This window comes from Prionailurus bengalensis, chromosome A1 (assembly GCF_016509475.1).
Source record: "Prionailurus bengalensis isolate Pbe53 chromosome A1, Fcat_Pben_1.1_paternal_pri, whole genome shotgun sequence".
Classification (NCBI taxonomy): Eukaryota; Metazoa; Chordata; class Mammalia; order Carnivora; family Felidae; genus Prionailurus; species Prionailurus bengalensis.
Window position 1 is genome coordinate 13,983,914 of NC_057343.1, and position 26,927 is coordinate 14,010,840.

Consider the following 26,927-nt stretch of genomic DNA (forward strand, 5'->3'; position numbering starts at 1 on the left):
CATTGTGCAGTAAACTCTTAAGTTCCTATAGTTTTAATTACAGATTGGGTATTTGATGAAGAGTTTCTGTCTTTATAATTCATTCAGAAATATTTTGTTATTCTATTGAGGCACCAAAGGGATTCCATACATATGCAATGCTGTGCTTATTAGCACTAAGATGTGGAATAACTGAGAATGGGCAAAAGAAACTGGGGCCTAGCATTAGGTGACATTTGGAGAAATAGAGATGGGAAGGGTCTTAAATATGGCTTCTTAGGTCTTGAACTCTGCAGATGGAGAGCACTGTACCATCTGCTTTAGCCAGCAGACTTTGGTGATAATTATTTATTTGGTTCTGCATAATGCCTACTTATGGAAGAGAGGGAAGGGATTTTCATTGTCTCCTAGCTTTGTGTGGAGAAATAGAGGAATATATATCCCTGGTGGAGAAATTAGGTAGTTTCTAAAATTAAGCCTTACGTGTTTATGGTTAAAATTTGGAGTAGTCCTTCTCTGATTCAGGTGAATCTCTCTCTATAAATGGACTGTTGTTAAGCATGTGAGTTTTAAAATTAGTTTTACTTTTCAAAGTAGAATTTTAAGCCCTTTTACATTTAAGTATAACATTTGCAAAGCGGTTCAGTGATTATTGAGTAGATGGTTACTGTTTGTTTTACTTTTCCATAGATACGAAATACTTAACTGATTTACTTTTTTGGAAAATCTTTAGCTGGCTTTTATTATGTAAATATTCCCGAAGTCTTAAGTGATGCTTTTTTCTGTTATTATTGTTATACTTGAAGGTATACATGAAAGCGAAGGCAGGCATCCTTAAATATTTTATCATTACAAAATAATACATTGATTTTTTTTTATGACTTTTTAAAAATAGAGCTATGACAAGTGCTTTCTCGGATCTTCAGAAACGGCTGATGCAAATAGGGTGTTTTGTGGTCAACTTGGTGCCGTGTATGTATTCAGTGAAGCACTCAACCCTGCGCAGATATTTGCAATTCATCAGTTAGGACCTGGATATAAGGTAGTAATAACGATCTTATGCATTCTATGGAAAGTTTTATGTGAATTCTATGTGAAATGTGATACAGTATAATATACTGTGATAGTCTTTCTTCAGTATGCTTTAAAAGTCATCTCTGTTCTTTGGAATTTAGTTGTTAGTACAAGTTTCATTTTGCTTCAAAGGTGCTTTTTCTCTTTTGGATTTTTTTCCTCATGAACTTTTAAAATTCTAAAGAATGTTTTTTGTTATGTTGAAGCCATGGCTTTTGTTGACATAACTGAAATAATAAATTTTATAAAACCGTGTTGCTTATGTGGTATTTGAAATCTCAAATTTTGAAATATGAAATGAACAAATGACTGGTATATTCAAAATAGAGGTAACTTGGAAAGAACAAAGATTTAGAAGGAAAATGGTGTCAATTATTACACGTGGCTGAAATTACTCAGTTTTAGTTTTTACTTTTGCTGGTCCTTTATAGTAGGTGAGGAGGGTCAGTACAGTAGCAAGTATCTGAATTTTGCAAAGTCATTATTAAATATGGTTTATCACATTCTTCCTGTTTTTTAACTCCCAAAATGAAGACTTATTTAGGCAAGATATCACATTCACATACGTTAATTAGTTTTTAATATGCAGTACACCTGGCTAGGGAAATATATGAGTTTTATGTAAATCACATTAGTAACTGTGACATCCCAAACTGTTTGGAGCTGAGAGAAAAGTATGCATTGTAAGTCAAAGTATTTTTAATAATTCTGAAGAAGTACATGTCTTGCATGGAAGAGCTGTTTGTTTTAAACATAGTGTTTAAGTAATCAGTGTGAAGATTGTATTATGAAAAGGGGGTACTAAACTATTTCTGTTCCCAGTGATTTTAAAATAATCCTAAATTATGAGAATGAAGCTGTCATTTTTATGTCAGGGTGATAATTCTTGCTACCGTCTTTTGTCCATATCAGTTTATTTGTTTTCCTGTCTCTGAAGTTAATTTGTGCTTGTAACAGCACTATTTCTTTCATTGGTTCTTTTGTTGGGTTTTGGGTCCTAGTTCTGCCATGTGTTGGCTTTGCATGGTAATGTTTCTGTAATTCAGATTTTTGGATTAACATACATCCTGCCTCCTTTTGTTTCTTTCCCTTGGTCTGTAAAATATTTGATGTGGCTTTCTTCAGGCACTGCCAGAATATGGTATTAGGTGAATCAAACCAATGATATATAAATAAAGGTAGAAAATTTTAAAAACCACAGGTATGCAAATTTTAAACCCAATATGATTGCTATAATGACATTTTAGAATTGATGGGAGCTTCTTGGTAGGAAAAAGGAAAAGGACTAAATATTAACAAGTTATGTAATTCTCCCCTTTGGAAAGGAGCAAACATTGTCTTGAATCACTTTGCGAACTTAGTTGTTTGTCATATAGCTTTTGCTCATCACATTCTTTTATAACAAAAGTGAAAATGAGTAGTAATCCTGTGTTGCCATGTTCTGTACACAAGTACTCATGTTATATAAGAATGTAGTCCTAGCAGCCTAACATAGACAATAGAGTACCTATATCAAAGTCAGAACTTTTAAAAGAAAATACCTCTAAATTTTGGGTGTTACATGAAAAATAATTCGGGGCGCCTGGGTGGCTCAGTTGGTTAAGAGGCCAACTTCGGCTCAGGTCATGATCTCGCAGTCCGTGAGTTCGATCCCCGCATCGGGCTCTGTGCTGACAGCTCGGAGCCTGGAGCCTTCTTTGGATTCTGTGTCTCCCTCTCTCTCTGACCCTCCCCCGTTCATGCTCTGTCTCTCTGTGTCTCAAAAATAAATAAACGTTTAAAAAAATAATAATAATTTTATTAAGTTTTGAAAGTTCCCAGTTTATGGATATAGCCCACTGAGCCCCTTGTTTATATTAAAGGAAGTAGACTGTAAATCAATGGGTATGTATGTATTTTCTCAATTTGTAAATATTAAAAATAGAATCACTATTAGGACAAACATCTGTAAAAATTTTGACAATGAAAATTTTTTCCTAGAAATTCAGAGAATGAAGGGAGAGGGGAAAGAATGCAAATGAAGATCAGATTGTGTTATCACAGGGGAAAATAGCTGAAGTGGTTCACATAGCAGTCTCAATTTTCTTGGGAAAAAGTAGGAGGCAAAGTCACTTCCTATGAGTGAAGGGGTAAAGAGTTGCAGTGGAGTTTTTAAGGTGTTTAGGATATAATAATTAGTTGACATTTGGTGTAAATCACAAATGAAGCTTAAATTATTGTTATATAATAATGTATTTATATTCATCGATGTGCATTATATAGAGCTTCCTGTAAGTATAATGGTCAGACAATATTGTCTGTGATTCTGAGCTTAATGTAGATAGCATGTCAGCATCTGGGCCCTGAAATAAAATAAATTAATTCCCCCCAAAATAATGCCCTCAAACTATATTTACTATGTAGCCTATCCCATGTGATTTTGACTTCTTGGTCATTAGAGTATTCGGTAATTTTCTTTCTGTGAAATGTCTGGTTTTGAGCAATATAGCTTGTCTATGAATATTTTACACTTAGTTATTTTAGGTAAATGATTAATAAAGGAGGGTATTACTAGTCAATTAAATAAATCGTTAGGTTCAGGGGTGCCTGGATGGCTCAGTCATTTATGTGTCTGACTTCTTGACTTGCTCAGGCCATACTGTGGTCTCATGGTTCGTGAGTTCAATCCCTTCACTGGGCTCTGCACTGACAGTGCAGAGCCTGATTGGGATTCTCTCTCTCCTCTCTCTCTGTCCCTTCCTTTCTCCCTCTCAAAAATAAGTAAACTTTAAACATAAATAAATAGGGGAGCCTGAGTGGCTCAGTTGGTTAAGCGTCTGCCTTTGGCTCAGGTCATGATTTTGCAAATGGTAAATTCAAGCCCCATGTCAGACTCTGTGCTGACAGCTCAGAGCTTGGAGCCTATTTCAGATTCTGTGTCTCCCTCACTCTCTGCCCCTCCCCTGCATGTACTCTCTCTCTCTCCTTCAAAAACAAATAAACATTAAAAAAATTTTTTTAACTAAATAAACCATTAGGTTTTGGATTTGTAAAACAGAATTTCTCACTGTAATTTTGTCTAGTCTAGAAACATTTACTGTGAGTTAAGTTTATCATACAGCTCCATTTGACGGGGTTATTCAGTGTGTACAAGATTCTGAAGTCATACATACAGTACAGTGACTTTTTGACATAAATTTACACAACATTTCAACAGTTTTGATATTTTCCAGTTGTTATTGGACATTTCCTAATTATCACTATCATATAATCTCTTGTGGCAAGCAATTCATCTCCCTTGCTAAATATTACAATATTAAGTTTTGCTTATGTCCTCCATTCAAGAAAATACTGATTTTTATCAGTTTATTATATTATGACAAAGGCATAACTGATAAGAGAAAATGTATAAAACAGCCTCCAAAATTAAAGATCACTTTGGAGGGTTTCTGATACCTGTTTGGATAGGCAAGTTCCTAGCAGTGATATTCCCACAATCACCACTTAACACTCTGCACATAATACAGAAAACAACTATGTGAGGGTTCTAAAGAGCCAAGATTTAGAGAGGTGTCAAAACATGAAGCAAGTGGTCCAGCACGGGCTGAGTTGCCAATTTTTTACTCTGATAGAAAAACTTTTTTGGCCAGAAAATAAGGTGAAAAGCACTTGGCCAGTCAGTACCACATGGAGGTTAATGGCCAGCTCAAGAAAAGAGACAGCCAGAAAAGGATCTGAATTCTATATTTAAAAAAACTCACCCTAAATCTCTAGCCCATTCCTGAAGCCATGATGATCATGATAAACTGATAATAGACTGTAAATAAGTCTTCAAGAACAGAGCTGAGACCTGAGGCACCACACATAGGAGGTATGACAGTCTGTAATAGTATTGATAGAAGAAATGACGCCACAAAACAAAAACATCAATACTTTTCAAAACAACATACTCTCCGTAGAATAATTTTCACCATGTCCATCATATAAGCCAAAATTACTTATTCTATGAAAAGCCAGGAAAATGTGACTTATTGTCCAGGACATGCCAACTCCGAGATAACCCAGGATCATGGAATTATTACATGAGGACTTTTAAGGAGCTATTGTAACTAGTGAAATTAAACAAAATTGCTTGTAATGAACTGAAAAATGGGAATTATCATCCACAAAAAGTGGAAATTTTAGAATTGAAAAATATATCTGGAATTAAAAATCCACTGTATGGGTTTAGTATTCGCAGAATGGATATGGTAGAGAAATAAATAAACTTGTACATAGATTGACAGAACCATTAGAAAAGAAAGAAGAGATTAAGGGGGAAAGAACAAAACCATAAGATGCATGGGGTGGTTTTGAAGTCTAATATGCAGAGAAAGTGCCAGGAAAAAAAATATTTGAAGGAATATTTATAAAAAAAAAACTTCGTAAATTTGGTTAAAAACAAAACAAAACAACGGACATTTATAGATTAAAGGAACTATGTAAACTCCAAGGAAAATAAATTCGAAGAGAACCAGAGTAGGCATATTATAGTAAAACAAAAGGAAAAAATAGTTATTGAAAGCAAGTAGAGAAAAGCTAGACATAACTGCACACTTTCCTTCAGCAATTGGGGAAACCGTAGAGCTGAAGCAGAACCTGTCAACCCAGAATTCTTCATCTAGTGAAAATCTTTAAGTCAAATAGATGGAAATTAAGACAATTTGTTTGTACCAGATGTACTCTGTAGACTGAAGAAAAAAACTTGGATCATTAAGAATGAAATAATGAAGAATATGAATGAATGATAAATGTATGGATAAAATAAAATATCTTTTATTTTCTTTAAAGCATATACCACCGATTAAAGCAAAAAATATTACACTGAATTTTTTTGGTTTATAATATACATACATTTAATATATATGACAGCTCTAATGGAAGGTTCTGGGAGGGGATATAATTGTAAACTTTTCATATTTTACAAAGTGTCTGTGGGATTTAAGAATATTGACTGAAATTCAGTAGCCAAAATGAAATTAACAAATTCAGTCACTTTTCTTGACATGTAAGTATTCAGTATTTAATGAAAGATAACATATATTCAACATATACTCAGTAGTAAGGAAAAATAAATTAATGCAAGCTAATGAAGACAAGGTGAATGAGATATGAATAAGAAGCATTCACTGAGTCATCCATTCTTTTTAAAAATATTTGTTATTAAATATTATTTATTGGCACTGTTATTCTAGACGTTCTAGGTGCTAGGGATAAGACAGTGAACAAAACAGACAAAAAACCCCCTGCCTTTATTGGAGGTAAAGAGGATATACATTATCATGGGAGGAGACAGAAAACAAAACAAAATAAAAATACATAGTGTGCTTGATGGCGGTAAGTGCTATGGGAAAAATAAAGCATGTAAAAAACAGAAAATTCTGGACTACGGTTTTAATAGAGTGATGAAGGGGATTTCACTAAAAACTTCAAGGAGGTGAAGTTGATGCCAGCCAGGTGGATATTTGGGGAAGAGCTTTCAGGCCACATGGGAAAGCAGGTGTAAAGGCCACTTAGTAGGATCTTATTTGAGAGATTACAGAACACGGTGATTGTGTTTCCCTGTGACTCAGAGTTTAGATAAGGCTGATATCAATAGAAGTAATGGAACTTGGTTGGATTTTTGATAAAGCATACCTAAAATAATACTCTAAGAGGTCAGCTTTTACATATATTTTGGAGGTAAAGCCAGTAGGATTTTCTGTCCCTGTGAATGTGGATTAAAGGTACAAGAGAAGATTCAAAGGTGACCCAATGTATATTAGCCTGAACAACTGAATTGATGGGCTTTTTATTTACTGAGCTAGGGTAGATTTGAAAAGACTAAATTTGGGGGAGTAAAGTCAAGAATTTGGTTTTGGACATGGGAAGTTTGAGATGCCAGTTAGACATCTAATGGAGAAATGTATGCCTGAATTGTGGGGGAGAAGTCTAGATTGGAGATAGAAATTTGGCATTGGTAGGGTATATACAGGATTTAAAGCTATGAGACTGGATTTAGGAATCAATGAAGTGAGTTCAGAGATAAAAGATGAATGAGGAATGAGTCCTTGGAAAAGCCAATGTTTGCAGGTTATGGAGATGAGAAGGACCCAGCAAGGGAAAATTAGGAGGAGAGCAAGAGAGTAAGGAAAAAGCAGGAGGGTATGGTGTCCTGGACATTTTAAAGGAAGAGGAGGTGAATAATTGTCAAATGATGCTGACAGGTTGAGTAAATTCAGGACTGAGAAATGGCAATTGGATTTAGCAGTATGGAGGTCAGGGGTGATCTTGATTATCACAATTTAAAATTAGTTAAAATGAGAGAAAACATCTTTCACTTAATGAAGACAGTAGTGTTTTTTCAGAATTGAAAGAGAAGCATTAATTTATGATTGAAAGTATAGTTTAGTTCTGTGTGTATCATTCTAGTGCATTGCATACCAAGACTTTATCTCTTCCTTTGTAATATTCCATCACTCAGTTTCCATCATTTTTTCCTTTTGAAGAGCTGTTTATATGTAGTTGATTTTTTTCTGGTTTCATAATTATTTGTTTTTACTATTTTATACATTTATTTATGTTAAATATATTTGTATGTAAAAATTTTATGGAAAGAAATACCTCTGAGTAGTATATACTTAAATGCATATGAATAGGGGCATGTAAACTTTCTCTGCAAAATGGTGAAGCTTTATTTTCAAATTGTCATACTTTAAATGATTTTTTATTTTAGTATCTTTGGATGATATGAACATACTCAAAGTATGATAACATTTTTCAAATTAGTTGCAATTCTTTTGGAATTACTTTTAAAGGGTCAGTTTTTAAGTGACACAAAAAATAGTTCTCATTACTTAGAACTATGCTATATATATATTTTTTCAACGTTTATTTATTTTTTTGGGACAGAGAGAGACAGAGCATGAACGGGGGAGGGGCAGAGAGAGAGGGAGACACAGAATCGGAAACAGGCTCCAGGCTCCGAGCCATCAGCCCAGAGCCCGACACGGGGCTCGAACTCACGGACCGCGAGATTGTGACCTGGCTGAAGTCGGACGCTTAACCGACTGCGCCACCCAGGCGCCCCGAACTATGCCATATTTTTAATAAAAGATGGTTTTGTGACACCTGTTAATTCATCAAACATGGCTTCAAGTTGATTTTCTTTTTCCCCAAAATTAGATCCATCCCTTGAGGATGACTGTTTTCCTTCAAAAATGTAATTTAAAATGTTATAGAGTTTGATCAGTACTGGAATTGGAGAGTGGATCCCAGAAAGCCTTGAACAGTTCTGTCCACCTTCCCCCTCACCCCCTCACCAGGGGCCTGGTGCTGCTCCTGGCCGCAGTCACTGCAACCTTGAGTAGTGAGGCCGAGATCCAGCCTTGAAGTAAGCGGCAGCCAGGGTGGCCTCATATTGGCAGTACCTGAAGGGTCAAGTTCATCACAAGGAAGATTTGGAGAACAGTAAATTGTTCAATGTAAGAAGCAGATATGGTTTAATCAACAGGGATGACAGCAGGGAATATGTATTTGTATACCAGACTGCCAGAAAGAAGAATAACCCCAGGAAACACCTTTGCAGTGTGGAAGATGGAGAAGCTGTTGAGTTTGATGTTGTTGAAAGGACAAAAATGGGTGCAGAGGTAGCATATGTTACAGGCCCTGGTAGAGTTCCAGTGCAAGGCAGTAAACATGAAGCAGACTAACCTGCTAAATTATAGACACTATCCACGTTACAGGGGTCATCCACACAATTACTAGTGGGATTTCCAGAATAGCGACAATGGGGAAAAGAATGTGGGATCCAGGAGGGCTCCGAAAGGCCAGGCCCTCCTGCAAGTCACAGTGTCCACTTTATTTACTACATGTGGAGACGCCACGGGTGTTGAACACAGTATTCCAACTTTCCTGTGTGGGGAGAAGTGATGGAAGGTGCTGACAACGAGGGTTCAGGAGAGCAAAGTAGACCAGTGAGACAGAATATGCATTGGGGTTGTAAATGACCATTCCACAGGAACCTTCCTTGCCAAAGGCAACCTAAAGAGGATGGCAGTGAAGGAGATAAGGAAAATCAAGGAGGTGAGACCCAGGGTCAGTAGCCACCCCCACATCTGTACTATTGCAACCTCAATCACAGACAGAAGCCCAGAAAACCCTAAACCACAAGATGGCAAAGAGACAAAGCAGCCAACCCACCAGTGGAGAATTAGTCCTCTACCAAGGCTGTGCAGGGTAGGGTGGAGTAAATGCAGTCTTACCATCTCTACCATCATCCCATCATCTGGTTTAGTTAGCCAACAAGGGGAAATGAATATGAAGTTTCAACAGTAAGAAACAACAGAAGGTTGGCGCTGAAGATCTCAAATGCTTGCTTTTTGTCCATTTACCAGATAGCTAAGGCTCTTTGCATTATCTCTGCAGACTGGAGTTTCTGATATATTTACCTAAAGATCTCTCTCTCTCTCTCTCTCTCTCTCTCTCCCCCCCCCTCTCTTTTTTAAGACTGATTTTCCTCAGTACACTTAAAAAGGTTTTTTAATTGTTTCATATCTGGAAAAGTTGAGATTTTTAACAACCTCATTTTTAATTTGTAATAAATGTTTTCTATTTGATTTTTTTCCAAAAAGTCAACAGACTGCAAGCACCACTTAATAAAGGTCTTTAAAAATGCTGTAGATTTTGAAAATGTTTTTTATTTTTTTATTATTTTTTTAACTTTTATTTATTTTGAGACAGAGAGAGACAGAGCATGAATGGGGGAGGGTCAGAAAGAGAGGGAGACACAGAATCTGAAACAGGCTCCAGGCTCTGAGCTGTCAGCACAGAGCCTGACTGTGGGGCTTGAACTCCTGGAGTGTGAGATTATGACCTGAGCCGAAGTCGGACGCTTAACCGACTGAGCCACCCAGGTGCCCCTGAAAATGTTTTTAAAAAATCTTATATATATAAGAAGTGTTTTGAGTAATAGAATGTATGTGTAAGTAGTTTTAAGGTGAATCTTTTGGAAAATACACTGCTTGTGATCATATTTGTTTAGCTATATTTGCTTTAAAATATCAAGTGTATTATTTAAAGATATACTATATTTATCATAATAGAATTTCCTTGAGTGGGGAGACAAGTGTTCCATTTTTCCAAAGTTCTGCCCCACCCCTCAAATATAATGCTTTCAGCAAGACATTTTATTATCCACGTTCAGATAATTTTTACTCTCTGGTCTTAAATTAAAAATTCCTACAAGGTTTGGGGCGCCTGGGTGGCGCAGTCGGTTAAGCGTCCGACTTCAGCCAGGTCACGATCTTGCAGTCTGTGAGTTCTAGCCCCGCGTCGGGCTCTGGGCTGATGGCTCAGAGCCTGGAGCCTGCTTCCGATTCTGTGTCTCCCTCTCTCTCTGCCCCTCCCCTGTTCATGCTCTGTCTCTCTCTGTCCCAAAAATAAATAAAAAACGTTGAAAAAAAAATTGAAAAAAAAAATCCTACAAGGTTTTTACCCAGTTAATGAACATTTTGTATATGCTAACAAGTTTTTCCTCCACCAACTCAGTCAAATAATGCTTCCTAAGGGTCATTGAGGGAAAATGGGTAGCTTAATGCCATTTCCTCATTATTTGAAGATCTTTGATTAGGTTTAAAATTTCATTGTAAACTCATGGATTTAAATGTATTTGAAGTGTTTCAATCTATAGCAGTTATTCTCCTTTTTGAAATTCAAATTGTCCCACCTTTGAGTGATGAGTTCTAGTTGGTCCTTTAGTCTTTTGACCTGACTCTGTAGTCTTTGATAGCTTCCTTGCTATTTCCCAAGACAGTGCTTCAGACTCATCTTGAACATTTTGTTGCTTAAGTCCTGGAATCAGCCATTATTCCAAGAATCCTTAATTTCTACTAGTGTGAAATTAATGGCTTGTTGTGTTTTAACTTGATCTTCCCTAAATTAAATCTATATCTCCTTCTTCTTTATTGACAATACTAGTTGTCATGTGCACAGAGGAAAGTCTATAATTACGCATACAGTAGTCTCTGAACAACACTACTGATACTACTCTAATGATGTTACTACTGAAAACCGTTAATTTTTTTTGTATATGCTCTCTTCATTTTCATTGCCATTTTTTATATACTTTTAGATGTGTTATGTGCTGAACTGTGTTTCCCCCAAATTTATATGTTGGAGTCTTAACTCCCAGTAGCTCAGAATGTGACTATATTTGGAGATAGGGTCTTTAAAGAGGTAACTAAGCTTGAGTGAGGCTGTTAGGGTGAGCCTTGATCTAATATGAATGGTGTCCTTGTAAGAAGAAAGTAAGGTATACACATGCACAGAGGGAAAACCATATGAAGATACAAGGAGGAGACGTGGTCATCTACAAGAGTAGGAGAGAAGTTTCAGAAGGAACCAACTATGCTGACACTTTGATTTTTAGGCTTCTAACCTCCAGAATTGTGAGAAAATAAATTTCTATTGTTTAAACTACCCAGACTTTGGTACTTTGTTGTGGCAGTCCTAGCTGACTAATACATAGTACGATCTACATTGTGAGTATACATAGTTATTATATACTATTCTCAATTTTTAAAATTCTTACTTAGTTGTAATCTTGTAAGTACTTACATATTTTAGTTTCATCCCATTCCTTGTATTGATGTATTTTGGGTGTCTGAAGCTCATTGTTTAGTGTATTTCTCTAGAAGGGAATCATGGGAGTAATACTTCTTGAGGACTGCGTTTCATTGTTAGTTTGTTAGGGGTTTTTACACTTGATAGGCATTTGCCTGGTTATAAAATCCTTGACTATCCTTTCTTTGAACATATTAAATATGTTACTAATTTTCTTCTGGCTTTAAATATTTTGTTCAAAGTCTGATGGCAGTCTGATATCCTTTCTGTTATCAGGCACTTGTTCTTTTTGCCTGTATGTTCAAAGGATTTCTTTTGTATCTAGTAATTTTGGTAGAAATGTCTTGGTCATTTGGAGTTGATTTCTCAGATGAATGGTGTGTACTTTCAGTATGCAGTTTTGCATCTTTTTGTATTTCAAGAAATTTTTCATATACTGTTTAGTGTTCTGTTTTCTTGCTTTGGTTTTCTTTTTCGGTGACTTGAGTATACATGTTTGATTTACTTTGCTTATCTTTGTATTTGTCACTGTGTGTGTGTGTGTGTGTGTGTGTGTGTGTGTGTGTGTATTCAAGTTAGTTTTTGGGTTTCTTTTTGTTTGAAGGACTTCCTTTATTAGTTCTTGTAGGGTGGGTCAAATAGCAACAAATTGTCTCAGTTTTTATGTTTTTTAAATGTATTTCATTTTGTTTTCAGATGGCTTTCCTGGATATAAATTCTTGGTTAAAAGATTTTCTTTGAGCACTTTGAATATTGTATTTCACTATGTTCTGGCCTCCATTTATTTATGTATTATTATTATTTTTAAGTGTTTATTTTTGAGAGAGAGTGGATGAGGTACAGAGAGAGAAGGGGACAGAAGATCCTATGTGGGTTCTGTGCTGACAGCAGACAACTCCATGTGGGGTTCAAACTCACGAACTGCGAGATCATGACCTGAGCCAAAGTTAGACGCTTAACCGACTGAGCTGTCCAGGTGCCCCATGGCCTCCCATTTTTTTAGATGAGAAGTCAACTCTTGAACTTACTGGTGTTCTTTTTAGATGAAGAGTCATTTTTCTCATGCTGCTTTAAGATTGTCTCCGTGTCTTTGGTTTTCAGTATTTTTACTATGATTTTTCTGTCTGTATATTTCTTTGCTTTCATTTTTCTTTGAGTTCATGGGCTGAATATGTAAATTGGTGTTTTCCAAAAATTTGAGAAGTTCTCAGCCATCAAATTTTTTAATATTTTTCTCTTTTTCTTCTCTACTTCAGCCATCCCATTCTGCATATGTTGGTACATGTTTCCCATATTTCTCTGAGGCTCCATTTTCTTCACTCATTTTTCTCTCTGGTTTTTGGATTACATAATCTTTATTATTTTTATGTCTGCTAATTCTGTCTCCTCTGCTTTGTTCAAATCTTTTGTTGACCTCTAAAAAAGTTTTCAGGTCAGTTACACTTTTCAACTCCAGAATTTCCATTTGGATTGTTTTTATAGTATTTCTGTCTTAATTGATGTTATCTATTTAATATGACATTATCATAATACCTGCATTTACTTCTCTAATTATTATTTTCTTTTAGTTCTTTGAACATATTTTTAATGGCTACGTTGGAGCCTTTTCCTGTTAAAGCTAACATCTGTGTGCTCTCACTGGCAGTTTCTATTGCCTGCATATTTTCCATATGTATGGGTTGTATTTTCCTGTCTCATTCCATCTCTCAATGTCTGGTTGGAAAATGTCCATAACCCTCTTTTTTTTATTTAAAAAAATGTAACATCTTTATTGAAATGTAATTTCTATACTGTACAGTTCACTCATTTTAAGTTTACAAGTAAATTATTTTAAGCAACTTACAGAGTTGTATTGACATCCCTGCCGTCCAAGTTTAGAACATTTCTATCACCGTGCATGCCTATTGGCAGTCACTCCTCATTCTCACCCCCATGCTACTCATACCATTTTATGTAACAATTCTGCTTCTGGAAATCCTTCAAAGAATAATTTACTAAATACTGATATATATATATATATATATATATATATGCACAAGCATGCTTATTATACTTTCATATGCAATTTTGAAGTGTTGGAAGTGATGTAAATAACCCAAATGGAGTAAGTATAAGAAAATTATTAAGTCACTTAAGTTGTATCATAACTAAAAAAAAACAAAAACCTAAAAATGTTGTATTTAGTTAATTATAATGTGAGGTAGTTTTGCTCCTACAAGCCAAAGCAGGGAATTATGATATTTGCATCATGGACTGAAAAAAATTAAGGACATTTTTTTTTTCAAATAAGAATAGGTTGTTTTAGACTTCTTATATGATATTTCCCAAAAAGATTTTATTACTTCTAGAGAATATATTAAACATTGTTTATTTCACTGGAAGCAATATAAACAAAATGAAAGTTAAGGTTTTTTTTCCAGACAGAAGAATGCACATACATTTCAGAATTGTTAAAATGCCAACATGCCAAAGCTAATTACTATTTAGTAACCCATTTTTCAGTATTTTATTTCAATCATTATTTTTAGAAAGCAAGTATTCTGAGTTCTTAAGCATGATAGGATTATAAAAAAAGATAAGAGTTAATAAGCTATTTCAGCATTATTTTTAAAGGATAGTAACCAGGAGCCAGAGTGATATCTTTAGTGTTTTTTAGGACTTTTCACTTAAATCACTGAGGATTATAAGAATGAATTATATTAGTAATTATTAGTACAAGAATTTCAGCTCAAAAAAGAATTTACTGGTTATAAGTGTAGTTTGTGGCGAAGAACATTGGTGATTTCATATTCATACTTAATAATTGCTGTGTTTCTTAAAGCAACCAACTCTTTCATACATGTAGCAAGTAAAGAAAAAGGGCACAAAGTCAAATAAAGATATTTAAATAGACAAAAACTGGAAAGTGGTAGGTTTTAGCAACAGTAGATAACAAAAGTTTAATGACCGAATCGAATCCATAAAGAAACGCAGAATGAAGGAGGAATAGGATAGTATATTTGTAATCTTAAAAGTATGATCTTAATATAAACGGTATGCATATCCTCAAAAAAAGAATAAAATAAAAATTAAAATGCCAAAATATTAAATAAAGAGGAATGGATAATTTTATTCTAAATTCTGAATTTTCCCTGGAAAAAGAAAAGTCATTTAAAAAAGTAACTTTAGTGGTGCTTGAGTGGCTCAGTCGGTTAAGTGTCTGATTCTTGATTTCTGCTCAGGTCATGATCTCATGGTTGGTGGGATTGAGCCCTGCAGTGGTCTCTGTGCTGACAGCCTGGAGCCTGCTTGGGATTCATTCTCTGTCTCTCTGCCCCTCCTTCCCCTACCCCTCAAAATAAATAAATAAACATTAAAAAATAGAAGTAGCTTTGAAATGACTAGAGGAAAAACAATTCTATTTGGATGAATTTCCTCATACAACTTTAAAATTCAGAGAACATTTGTTAAGCCATTTCTGTACATGGAGCACTATTATAGGCATTATGGAACATGCAAAGCTCTCAATTACCTTTAAGTAACTTATAACCAAGTAAGGGAGAAAGACCTACAAAAAAGCTAAAAAGTGAAGTTGATTGAATTTATAATCCTGATACAATCTGAAAACAGTAAGTCCAGTGGGATCATGGAAAAGGATTCTGATTGTAGGAACTGAGAAATGCTTCATAGAGAACATAGCTTGAAAACTGATTCAGTCAGGCTCATGAAACTTTTAAGATTTTTTGAAATTCATTAGGAATAAGTGAGTTTTACTTATTTTAGTAGGGAATAATCTGCTTCTCTCGATTACCTCTCATAAATCCATCCAACTGAAAATGCTGGTTTTGTTGTTGTTGTTGTTGTTGTTGTTCCTTTTTGGATCCATTGATACTCTTTAACTGATTTTTTTTCCCGTGGAGATGAGGAGGAGAATTTGCAAAACAATCTTCTAAAACCTATCCAATTACACAGTTTCTTAATTAATTAAATTTTTATTTGACTATAGGTGGCACAATGTTACATACGTTTTAGATGTACAACATAGTGAGTTGACAAGTTTTTACATTATGCTACATTCAGTGCAAGTGTAACTACCATTCATCACGACACATCACTATTACAGTATCATTGACTATGTTATTAATGCTGTGCCTTTTTTTTCCTGTGACTTATTTATTCTATAACTGGAAACTTGTATCTTCCAGTCCCTCTAGTTATTTTGCCCATTCCTCCACCCTCCACCCTGTTCCCCTCTAGCAATCATCAGCTTCCATATCTTGGCTATTGTAAATAATGCTGCAATAAACATAGTGGTGCATCTATCATTCTGAATTAGTGTTTTCATTTTCTTTTTTTAAATGTTTATTTTTGAGAGAGAGAAAGAGAGACAGAGAGAGATGGAGAGAATGCGCAGGGGAGGGGCAAAGGATGCCAAGCGGGCTCTGTGCTGACAGCAGAGAGCCTGATGTGCGGCTTGAACTGATGCACCGTGCTATCATGACCTGAACTGAAGTCAGATGCTCAACCATCTGAGCCACTCAGGCATCCCAGTAATTTCACTGTCTTTGGGTAAATACCTAGTAGTGGAATATTGGATTACAGTATTTCTATTTTTAGTATTTGAGGGCCCTCCATACTGTTTTCCACAGTGGCTCAAAATAAACTCAAAATGGTGTAAAGACCTAAACATGAGACCTGAAAACCATAAAAATCCTTAAAGAGAACATAGGCAATAGTTTCTCTCACATTGGCCTTAGCAGCATTTTTCTAGATATGTTTCCTAAGGCAAGGGAAACAAAAGCAAAAGTAAACTATTAGGACTATATCAAAATAGAAAGCTTTTGCACATGAAGGAAATTACCAACAAAATGAAAAGGCAACCTAATGAATGAGTGAAGATATTGACAAATGATATATCTGATAAGAGGTTAATATCCAAAATATATAAAGAATTCACTCAATGCAACTCCCAAAAAACAAACAATCGAATTAAAAAATGGAAAGAGGACCTGAATAGACATTTTCTCAAAGAAGACTATACATATAACCAACAGACACATGAAAAGATGCTTAACATCACTAATCATCAGGGAAATGCAAACCAAAACCACAATGTGGTACCTTTGTACACTTTTAGTCAGAATGCCTAAAATAAAAAAGAAATAAGTGCTGGCTTAATTAATTAATTTCAGAAAACATTCAACCTGATTTTATCCATTTTTGGAGTAACTGGTAGTGAATGTGTCCTACTGCTGTAAATAACTATAAAAATGGACAAACTATGCAAACTATCTGTTTCTTTGACACTTGTCAATACACATAGCACAGTCCTGACATCCTTGCAGGTAGAAATATATTTAAGATGAGCTGGATATTCATCCTTGGTATCTGGCTGGGGCCAACATTTTTATTGAGGCACTAGGAGGTGGAGGTAAGCTGAGCTGAGGAGGTTGAGATCAGAATTAAGGGCAGCTCAAACAGCTAGAATATGTGGAACAGGGTGCAGAAAAGGACAAAGAGGTTGGGGTAGAGGCAGAAGTCTGTGAGGGTTCCCTGTTCATCTTTGCCCAGGGTCGAGTTGTACATTTATGGGGTGAAGCTCCACGAGCCCTAGCAGAAAGTAGGTGTTAACTAATAGCAGAAGAGGCGTAGTAGAGGTCACACAGTTGTCTGAGTCTACGGAGTGTCAGCCCAGTTAGAGCTTTATCTCCACATCCTCAGCTGCTCAGTAACTGTCGTACAAACGAATGACAGTAGTGGTATAGAAATTTCGGAGTTTTATTCTACTAGATTATAATTACTCACACAGATGTCCAATCATATCATGTCTGCAAAGTGTATCTTTTATGATTATATAATATTGATTGCTTTTGCAGTTTAACTTTTAAAATTACCAGCCTATCAAGATCTATTCTTCCGTGCAACTGCATGCATGTTGAAAACTTTTTACTCATATTAGAAAAATGAGTTACAGGAAATTGCTTAATATTGGGAAATGATTGATTAATTTCATATAAGTAGTTTCTTGGTATCATTGTGTTAAAAATTTCTCCTGGATAGTGGTTGGTACCAGTGTTTCTCTAATTTAATATTTGAAATATGGTGGTTATTATAGTGCTGATACTTGGCATTTCTGCTAATTTTATATATGCCATTATCATAATTTTTAAAGATTTGATTGGACGAATAATTATCCACTGTGTGAAACAAGTGACTGCACTTCATGCAGTGAAATTTTCTGTGCTGATCTACTTGTTGGCATGTTTGTGACTATAATCTTTTCTTTATAATCTTACTTGTTAAGGGTTGGTAATAATGATTTCAGGGCATGCCATTGAGTAAATTTCATCAGTGTACTACACATTTATTGTATTCAAGGAATTGTTCTAAGCTTTAGAGGATTAAAAATGATCAAACTTATACTCTCTTTATGAGAATAATTATATTCCTAAATGTTTATAATTAAAAGTTGATATGTGTACCAGAAAGGAAATATAATGTAAATGCTGTTAAAGTTTTGTGAAAGGATGATTAATTTCAGCTACAAAGACTTTAGGAATTCTTCATAGGAAAAAGGTTTTTAGGGTTCTTGAAAAATACATAAATTTCAGACGGTGAGCAGGACATGATGATAGAATGTGAGAAAGAGGGCATGATTAAAGGGAAAGAATCAAGGGAATATAGGGTGTGTTTATGGATTAATCCATAAACAGACATGGCTTCATGGTAGAATACAGAGTAGGCTGAGTGGTTTATGGTGGGATGTGAGGATGATTATGATTGGTTGAAACCAAGTTATTGAAGACTTTGAATATCAAAATGATGAATTTTGTTTTTCCAGTCATTTGGAATTATAAAAAAAATTGTGGTAGGAGAATGGATTGATTCTATATATATATTTCCTAGAGAAGTTTGGAAATGTAGATATTAGAGTTTGAAGTAATTTTACTTCATATTATTATTAATATGCATTATTCATATTATTTTTAATTTTTATTTTTGAAAACTTTTAAAAATGTTTTATTTATTTTTGAGAGACAGAAAGAGAGATAGAGTGTGACCAGGGGAGGGCAGAGACACACACAGAATCTGAAGCAGATTCCAGGCTCTGAGCTGTCAGCACAGTACCTGATGGGGGGGCTCAAACCCATGAACTGTGAGATGATGACCTGAGCTGAAGTTGGACGCTCAACTGACTGAGCCACCCAGGCGCCCCTAGATTATTCATTTTGAAGGGAAACTTCTCCAGTGTATAGGTGGCAACATTCTCTTAAGTTACACAGTAGGAAACATAATTCATGGAATGTTGTGTCATTACCTATTAATATCAGTAATACTAGTCACATAGCGATACTGGAGAGAGCAGTAGGTATTGCCATATATATGTTATTCTTACATAATTCAATGGAAATGGCTATATTCTTAACATTGGTGAAGTTTTCAGATGTTACTAGAAAATAGCAAGTCTCTGCTCTTGTAGCTATTAGATAAACTTAATTTGGTTGAGTTTAGCAGTGTTCTGGAACATTTTCCCATGTTTATGTTAAGTAATTCCAATTTGGGTGATTAGGTTCTATTCAATGAGGTTTTGCCTCATTAGCAAGTATGTTACAGATATCTGGATGTTCACTACCATATGCCATTATATAAAATTTATGGTATATATTTTGTGAGTGACATTTATGAAAAAATATCTTACAGAAAAATACTTGTATAATACTAAGTAGGAAAGGATGCGGTAAAAATAGCAGCTGCCATTTTGTGTTGCTTTTAAAGATCCAGGTATTGTTCAAAGTTCTCTATTTACTATTTTGTCTGTAAGGTGTGTAATAAGAGATGAGAGGTAAATAACTTGGGGATGTATACACACGTAGTGTGTGATAGGGTTGGGATTCAGACTTAAGTTGAACTAATTTTGAGCCCAATGTTTTTAGCTATTTATTTATTGCACTGTACAAAACTGAGAAGACAGTATCTTACTTTTTTAATTTCAAAGCTTTTTCCCAAGTTTTATTGACATATAATTGACATATAACATTACATTCTTTTAAAGCATACAATATAATGATCTGATACATGTGTATATTGTGAAATGACTCCCATCGTAAGGTTAGCTGACCGATCCATCACCTCACATGGTTATAATTTTTTGTGTGTACTGAGGACTTTTAAATCTGCTCTCTTAGCAACTTCCAAATATACAATACAGTATTGTTAGCTGTGATCAACATTGTTTATATTGTTCTTCAGAATTTATTCATCTTGTAAGTAGAAGTTTATAGTCTTTGACCTTCTTTGCCCATTTTATTTATCTCCTCTCTCCACCTCTGGCCATTCTTTGTGAATTCTTTGTTTGTTTGTTGGCTTGCTTGCTTTAGATTCCACATATAAGTAAGGTTGTATAGTTGCTTTTCTCTGATTTATTTCACTTAGCATAATGTCCTCAAGGTCCATTCATGTCATTGCAAATGGCGAGATTTCATTCGTTTTTACGGCTGAATAACATCCCCTTGTATACATACATGTACAACATTTTCCTTATGCAGTTACTCATCTATGGACACTGAAGTTGCTTCCATGTCTTGGCTATCGTAAACAATGCAGTGAACATGGGAATGCAGATATCTTTACGAGTTAGTGTTTTCATTTTTTTTTTTGGATGAATATCTAGAAGTAGAATTGCTAGATCATATAGTAATTCTAGTTTTAAGTTTTTGAGAACACATCATACTCTTTTCTATAGTTGCTGCACCAGTTTACTTTCCCACCAGCAGTGCAAAAGGATTTTCTTTCCTCCACCTCCTTGGCAACACTTGTTATGTCTTGTTTTTTCAGTAATAACCATTCCAACAGGTGTGAAGTGACAGCTTATTGTGGTTTTGATTTGGATTTCACTAATTAGTGAAATGTGTCTGTTACCATCCTTATGTCTTTTTTGGAAAAATGTCTATTCAAGTCCTCTGCCCGTTTTTAAATTAGACTGTTTTCTTGGTGTTGAGCTGCATGAGTTCTATATATTTATTTTATATTAGCCCCTTATCCGGAAATTGATTTGCAAGTATTTTCTCCTGTTTGGTAGCTTGCCTTTTCATTTTGTTGGTGGTTGCCTTCACTGTGCGGAAGTTTTTAGTTTGATATAGTCCCACTGGTTTATTTTTGCTTTTGTTGCCTTTGTTTGTGTCAAATCCCCCCAAACCCTTAATACAATGTAGCTCCACTAGCTGGAACTTACGTTGCTCTTCCTCCAGTTTCTGTCTACACATTGCTTTTCTTTAAAAAAAAAATTTTTTTAAATATTTATTTCTGAGACAGAGACAGAGCATGAGTGGGGGAGGGGCAGAGACAGAGGGAGACACAGAATCCCAAGCAGGCTCCAGGCTCAGAGCTGTCAGCATAGAGCCCGATGCGGGGCTCAAACTCACAAACCATGAGATCATGACCTGAGCCAAAGTTGGTGCCTCAACCAACTGAGCCACCCAGGTGTCCCACACATTGCTTTTCTTGGTATAACATCATCAACATAAGGAGGTAGCACTACTCTACCTGGTTAAACTCCAACTTGCTTTTGGGTCATCCAACTCCTTGACTCCCCTCTTCCTTATTTAGTCTGCTTCCCCAATGTCTTGATGTCATAGATACTCTTTCCTCAAATTCCTCAGCTAAATAGCTAATAGTCCTCCTTTACTGAAATAGTTATTTCAATAAACAAACTCATATGTCTTATTCCTCCAAAATAATTAAATCTGCTTCTGATCAGTTCTTTGCAATGTAAGTAAAAATTCTAACATATTTGTGAAAATTTTTTTGAAAATGATTATGTTAGAAGCATAAATATTAAACCTTTTGAGCATTTATAATCTTATTGAAATACATATTAAAATGTTGATATTATAATACCAAGGCAACCAGTGAAGAAGGCAAATTAAAATGGTTTTATGTTGCCAATATTACTACCTTATATAGTTAACTCATAATTTCATTCAGATAATCCTCATTTATTTATTTATTTATTTATTTATTTATAAAATATAATTTATTGTCAAGTTAGCTAACATACAATGTATACAGTGTGCTCTTGGCTTTGGGAGTAGATTCCCATGACATTGCTTACGTACAACACCCAGTGCTCATCCCAACAAGTGCCCTCCTCAGATACCCATCACCCATTTTCCCCTCTTCCCCTCTCCACCCCCCCGTTGTCAACCCTCAGTTTGTTCTCTGTATGTAAGAGTCTCTTATGGTTTGCCTCCCTCTCTGTTTGACACTATTTTCCCCCTTTTCTTCCCCCATGGTCTTCTGTTAAGTTTCTCAGATTCCACATATGAGTGAAAATATGTGATATCTATCTTTCTCTGACTGACTTTTTTCACTTAGCATAATATCCTCCAGTTCCACCCACGTTGTTGCAAATGGCATGATTTCCTGCTTTGTCATTGCCAAATAGTATTCCATTGTATATATAAGCCACATCTTCTTTATCCATTCATCAGCTGATGGACATTTGGGCTCTTTCCATAATTTAGCTGTTGTTGAAAGCACTGCTATAAACATTGGGGTACATATTCCCCTGTGAATCAACACTCCTGTATCCTTTGAATAAATTCCTAGTAGTGCTATTGCTAGGTAATAGAGTAATTCTATTTTTAAGTTTTTGAGGAACCTCCACACTGTTTTCCAGAACAGCTGCACCAGTTTGCATTCCCACCAACAGTGCAAGAGGGTTCCTGTTTCTTCACATCCTTGCCAGCATCTGTTTCCTGAGTTGTTAATTTTAGCCACTCTGACAGGTGTGAGGTGGTATCTTAGTGTTGTTTTGATTTGTATTTCCTTGATGATGAGTGACATTGAGCATCTTTTCATGTGTCTGTTGGCCATCTGAATGTCCTCATTGGAAAAGTATCTATTCATGTCTTCTGCCCATTTCTTCACTGGATTATTTGTTTTTAGGATGTTTGATAAGTTCTTTATAGATTTTGGATACTAACCTTTATCTGATATGCCATTTGCAAATATCTTTTCCCATTCCATCAGTTGCCTTTTAGTTTTGTTGATTGTTTCCTTCGTAGTACAGAAGGTTTTTATCTTGTTGAAGTCCCATTAGTTCATTTTTGCTTTTATTTCCATTGCCTTCGGAGAGGTGTCAAGTAAGAAGTTGTTGCGGCTGAAGTCAAAGAGGTTGTTGCCTGCTTTCCTCCTCTAGGGTTTTGATGGCTTCCTGTTTCATATTTAGGTCTTTCATCCATTTTGAGTTTTTTTTGTGTATGGTGTAAGAAAGTGGTCCAGGTTCATTGTTCTGCATGTTCCTGTCTATTTCTCCCAGTACCATTTGCTAAAGAGACTGTCTTTTTTCCATTGGATACTCTTTATTGTTTTGTCAAAGATTAGTTCACTGTCCATGTGTGAGTCCAATTGTAGGTTCTCTATTCTATTCCATTGGTCTATGTGTCTGTTTTTGTGCCAATACCATACTGTCTTGATGATTACAGCTTTTGTAGTAGAGGGTAAAGTCTAGGATTATGATGCCTCCTGCTTTGGTTTTCTTTTTCAACATTACTTTGGCTATTCGGGGTCTTTTGTGGTTCCATACAAACTTTAGGATTGTTTGTTCTAGCTTTGAGAAGAATGCTAGAATTGTTTGATTGGGATTTCACTGAAGGTGTACATTGCTTTGGGTAGTATTGACATGTTAACAACATTTGTTCTTCCAATCCATGAGCATGGAATGGTTTTCCATTTCTTTGTGTCTTCTTCAATTTCCTTCATAAGTTATCTATAGTTTTCAGCATCCAATCTTTTACATCTTTGAGTAAGTTTATGCCTAGGTATTTTATGGTTCTTGGTGCAATTGTAAATGGGATCAATTTCTTAATTTTTCTTTCCATTGCTTTATTATTGATGTATAGAAAAGCAACCGGTTTCTGTACATTGATTTTGTATTCTGCAACTTTGCTGAATTCATGTATCATTTCTAACTGCCTTTTTGATGGAATCTTTCGGGCTTTCCATGTAGAGTGTGATGTTTCTATGTAGACTGTGTCAAAGAAGTTTGACTACTTCTTTGCCAATTTGGATGCCTTTGATTTCATTTTGTTGTCTGTTGACTTACAATAGTGTGTTAAACAACAGTGGTGAGAGTGGACATCCCTGTCATGTTCCTCATCTCAGAGGGAAAGCTCTTAGTTTTTCCCCATTGAGGATGATGTTGGCTCTGGGCTTTTCATACATGTCTTTTATGATGTTAAGGTATGTTCCTTCTATCCCAACTTTCTTGAGGGTTTTTACTAGGAAAGGATGCTGTATTTTGTCAAATGCTTTTTCTGCATCTGTTGACACTATCATATAGTTCTTTTGTTAATGTGATGTGTCATATTGATTGATTAGTGAATATTGAACCAGCCCTGCAGCCCAGGAATGAATCCCATTTGATCATGGTGAATATTCTTTTAATGTACTGTTGAATTCGATTTGCTAGTATCTTATTGAGAATTTTTGCGTCCGTGTTCATCAGGGATATGGCCTGTAACTCTCCGTTTAGTGGGGTCTCTGTCTGTTGGGAATCAAGGTAATGCTGGCTTCATACAATGAGTCCAGAAGCTTTCCTTCCACCTCTATATTTTGGAACAGCTTGAGAAGGATAGGTATTAACTCTGCTTTAAATGTCTGGTAGAATTTCCCTGGGAAGCCATCTGGCCCAGGACTTATTTATTGGGAGATTTTTGATAACTGATTCATTACCTTTGCTGGTTATAGGTCTGTTCAAATTTTCTATTTCTTTCCGTTTGAGTTTGGTAGTGTTTGGGTGTCTAGGAATTTGTTCATTTCTTCCAGGTTGTCCAGTTTGTTGGCATATAATTTTTCATAGTATTCTTTAATAATTGTTTGTATTTCTGTGGTGTTGTGATCTTTCATTTGTGATTTTATCTGTTTGGGTTCTCTCTGTTTTCTTTTTGAGAAGTTTGGCTAGGGGTTTATCAATTTTGTTTATTTTCTCAAAAAACTAGCTCTTAGATTCATCGATATGTTTTACCATTTTTTTGGACTCTATATTGTTTATTTCTGCTCTGATCTTTACTATTTCTCTTTTTCTGCTGGCTTTGGGGTTTCTTTGCTCTTCTGCTTCTAGTTCCTTTAGTTGTATGTTTAGGTTTTGTATTTAGGATTTTTCTTTTTTCTTGAGATACACCTGGATTGCAGTGTAATTTCCTCTTATGACTGCCTTTGCTGCATCCCAAAGGCTTTGGACTGTTGTGTTTTCATTTACATTTGCTTCCATGTATTTTTAAATTTCTTCCTTAATTGCCTGCTTGACCCATTCATTCTTTAGTAGAATTTTCTTTACCTCCATGCATTTGGAGACTTTACAAATTTTTTTCTTATGGTTGATTTCAAGTTTTGTAGCATTTTGGTCTGAAAATATGCATGGTATGATCTCAGTTCTTTTAGTTTATTGAGGCTGTTTCGTGACCCAGTATGTGGTCTATCTTGGAGAATGTTCCATGTGCAGTCGAGGAGAATGTGTATTCTGCTGCTTTTGGATGTGTTCTGAATATATCTGCCAAGTCCATCTGGTTCAGTGTATAATTCAAAGCCAGGATTTCTTTATTAATTTTCTGCCTAGATGATCTGTTCATTGTTGTTAGTGTATATTAAAGTCCCCTGCAATTACTGTATTCTTATCAATAAGATTGCTTATGTTTGTGATTAACTGATTTATATATTTGGGTGCCTTCATGTTGGGGGCGTAAACATTTATAATTGTTAGCTCTTCTTGATAGACCCCATAATTATGATATAATGCCCTTCTTCATCTGTTTTTACAGTCTTTAGTTTAAAATTTAGTTTGTCTGATATAAGTATGGCTACTCCAGCTTTCTTTTGACTTCTAGTAGTGTGATAGATGGTTCTCTATCCCCTCTCTTCAAGTCTAAAATGAGTCTCTTGTAGACAGCATATAGATGGATCTTATTTGTTTATCTATTCTGATACCCTATGTCTTTTGATTGGGGCATTTAGTCCATTTACATTTAGAGTTATTATTAAAAGATATGGATTTAGTGTCATTGTTACCTGTAGGTTTCATGCTTGTGGTAATGTCTCTGGTCCTTTGTAGTCTTTGCGACGTTCCATTCATAGAGTGGGCTTAGTAGTCATGAACTCCTTCAGTTTTTGTTTGTCTTGGAAAGACCTTATCTCTCCTTCTATTCTGAATGACAGCCTTGCTGGATAAAGGATTCTTGGCTGTGTATTTTTTCTATTCAGCACTTTGAATATTTCCTGCCACTGCCTTCTGGCCTGCCAAATTTCACTAGACAGGTTTGCTACTACCTTTATGTGTCTACTCTTGTAGATTAAAGCCTATTTGTCCCTACTTGCTTTTGGAATTCTCTATCTTTGTATTTTGCCGGTTTCACTATGATAATGCCATGGCAAAGACCTATTCTTGTTGAATCTGAAGGGAGTTCTCTGTGCCTTCTGGATTTGGATGTCTGCTTCCTTACCCAGATTAGGAAAATTGTCAGCTATAACTTGTTCATGTAAACCTTCTGCCCCTTTCTCTCTCTTTTCTTGTGGAACTCCTATGATATGGATATTATTAAATTTCATTGAATCACTTAGTTCTCTAATTTCCCCCTTATTGTCTAGTATTTTCTTATCTCTCTTTTTCTCGGCTTCATCATTTTCCATAATTTTGTCTTCTATTTCACTTATTCTCTTCTCTGCTTCCTCCATCCTTGCTGTCACCACCTCTAGTTTATTTTGCACAACATTTTCTTAATTCATCGTGACTATTTCTTAGTTCCTTGATCTCTGTAGCAATAGATTCTCTGCTGTCTTCTAAGCTTTTTTTCAAGCCTAGCTATTAATCTTATGATTAATAGAAAGAATTATTCTTTCTTGATCAGATATATTGTTTATATCTGTTTTGAGCAATTCTCTAGCTGTCATTTCTTCCTGGAATTTCTTTTGAGGAGAATTCTTCGTTTTCATCATTTTGGCTAGTTTTCTGTCCCTTATGTGTTTTAATAGCTTATTACATGTCCTGCACCGGTGAGCACTACTGTATTAAAAAAGGGTCATACACTGTCCAGGGTCTGGCCCTTCAAGATGTGTTTTGGAGTCTCTCTCTTCAGAGAGAGAGAGAGAGGAAAATAAATAAGAAGGAGATATAGAGGAAGTATAAAAAGAATAGATTAAAAATGTTTGGTTAAACAAACCAACAACCAGAATAGAGAAGGGAAGAAAGAAGAGGAAGAAAGGGAAGGAAAAAAATATTA

General features: G+C 35.4%; 1 protein-coding gene across 10 annotated transcripts in view; it reads left to right on the top strand.

The window, feature by feature from the left end:
* Positions 1–26,927, top strand: part of NBEA (neurobeachin) — a 685,885-nt gene that overhangs the window by 103,510 nt on the left and 555,448 nt on the right. For all 10 annotated transcript variants that reach the window (XM_043576682.1, XM_043576704.1, XM_043576721.1 and 7 more), the window contains exon 8: positions 875–1,021. In XM_043576682.1, coding sequence (XP_043432617.1) covers positions 875–1,021 — 147 coding nt within the window. The remainder of the gene's footprint in view (positions 1–874; positions 1,022–26,927) is intronic.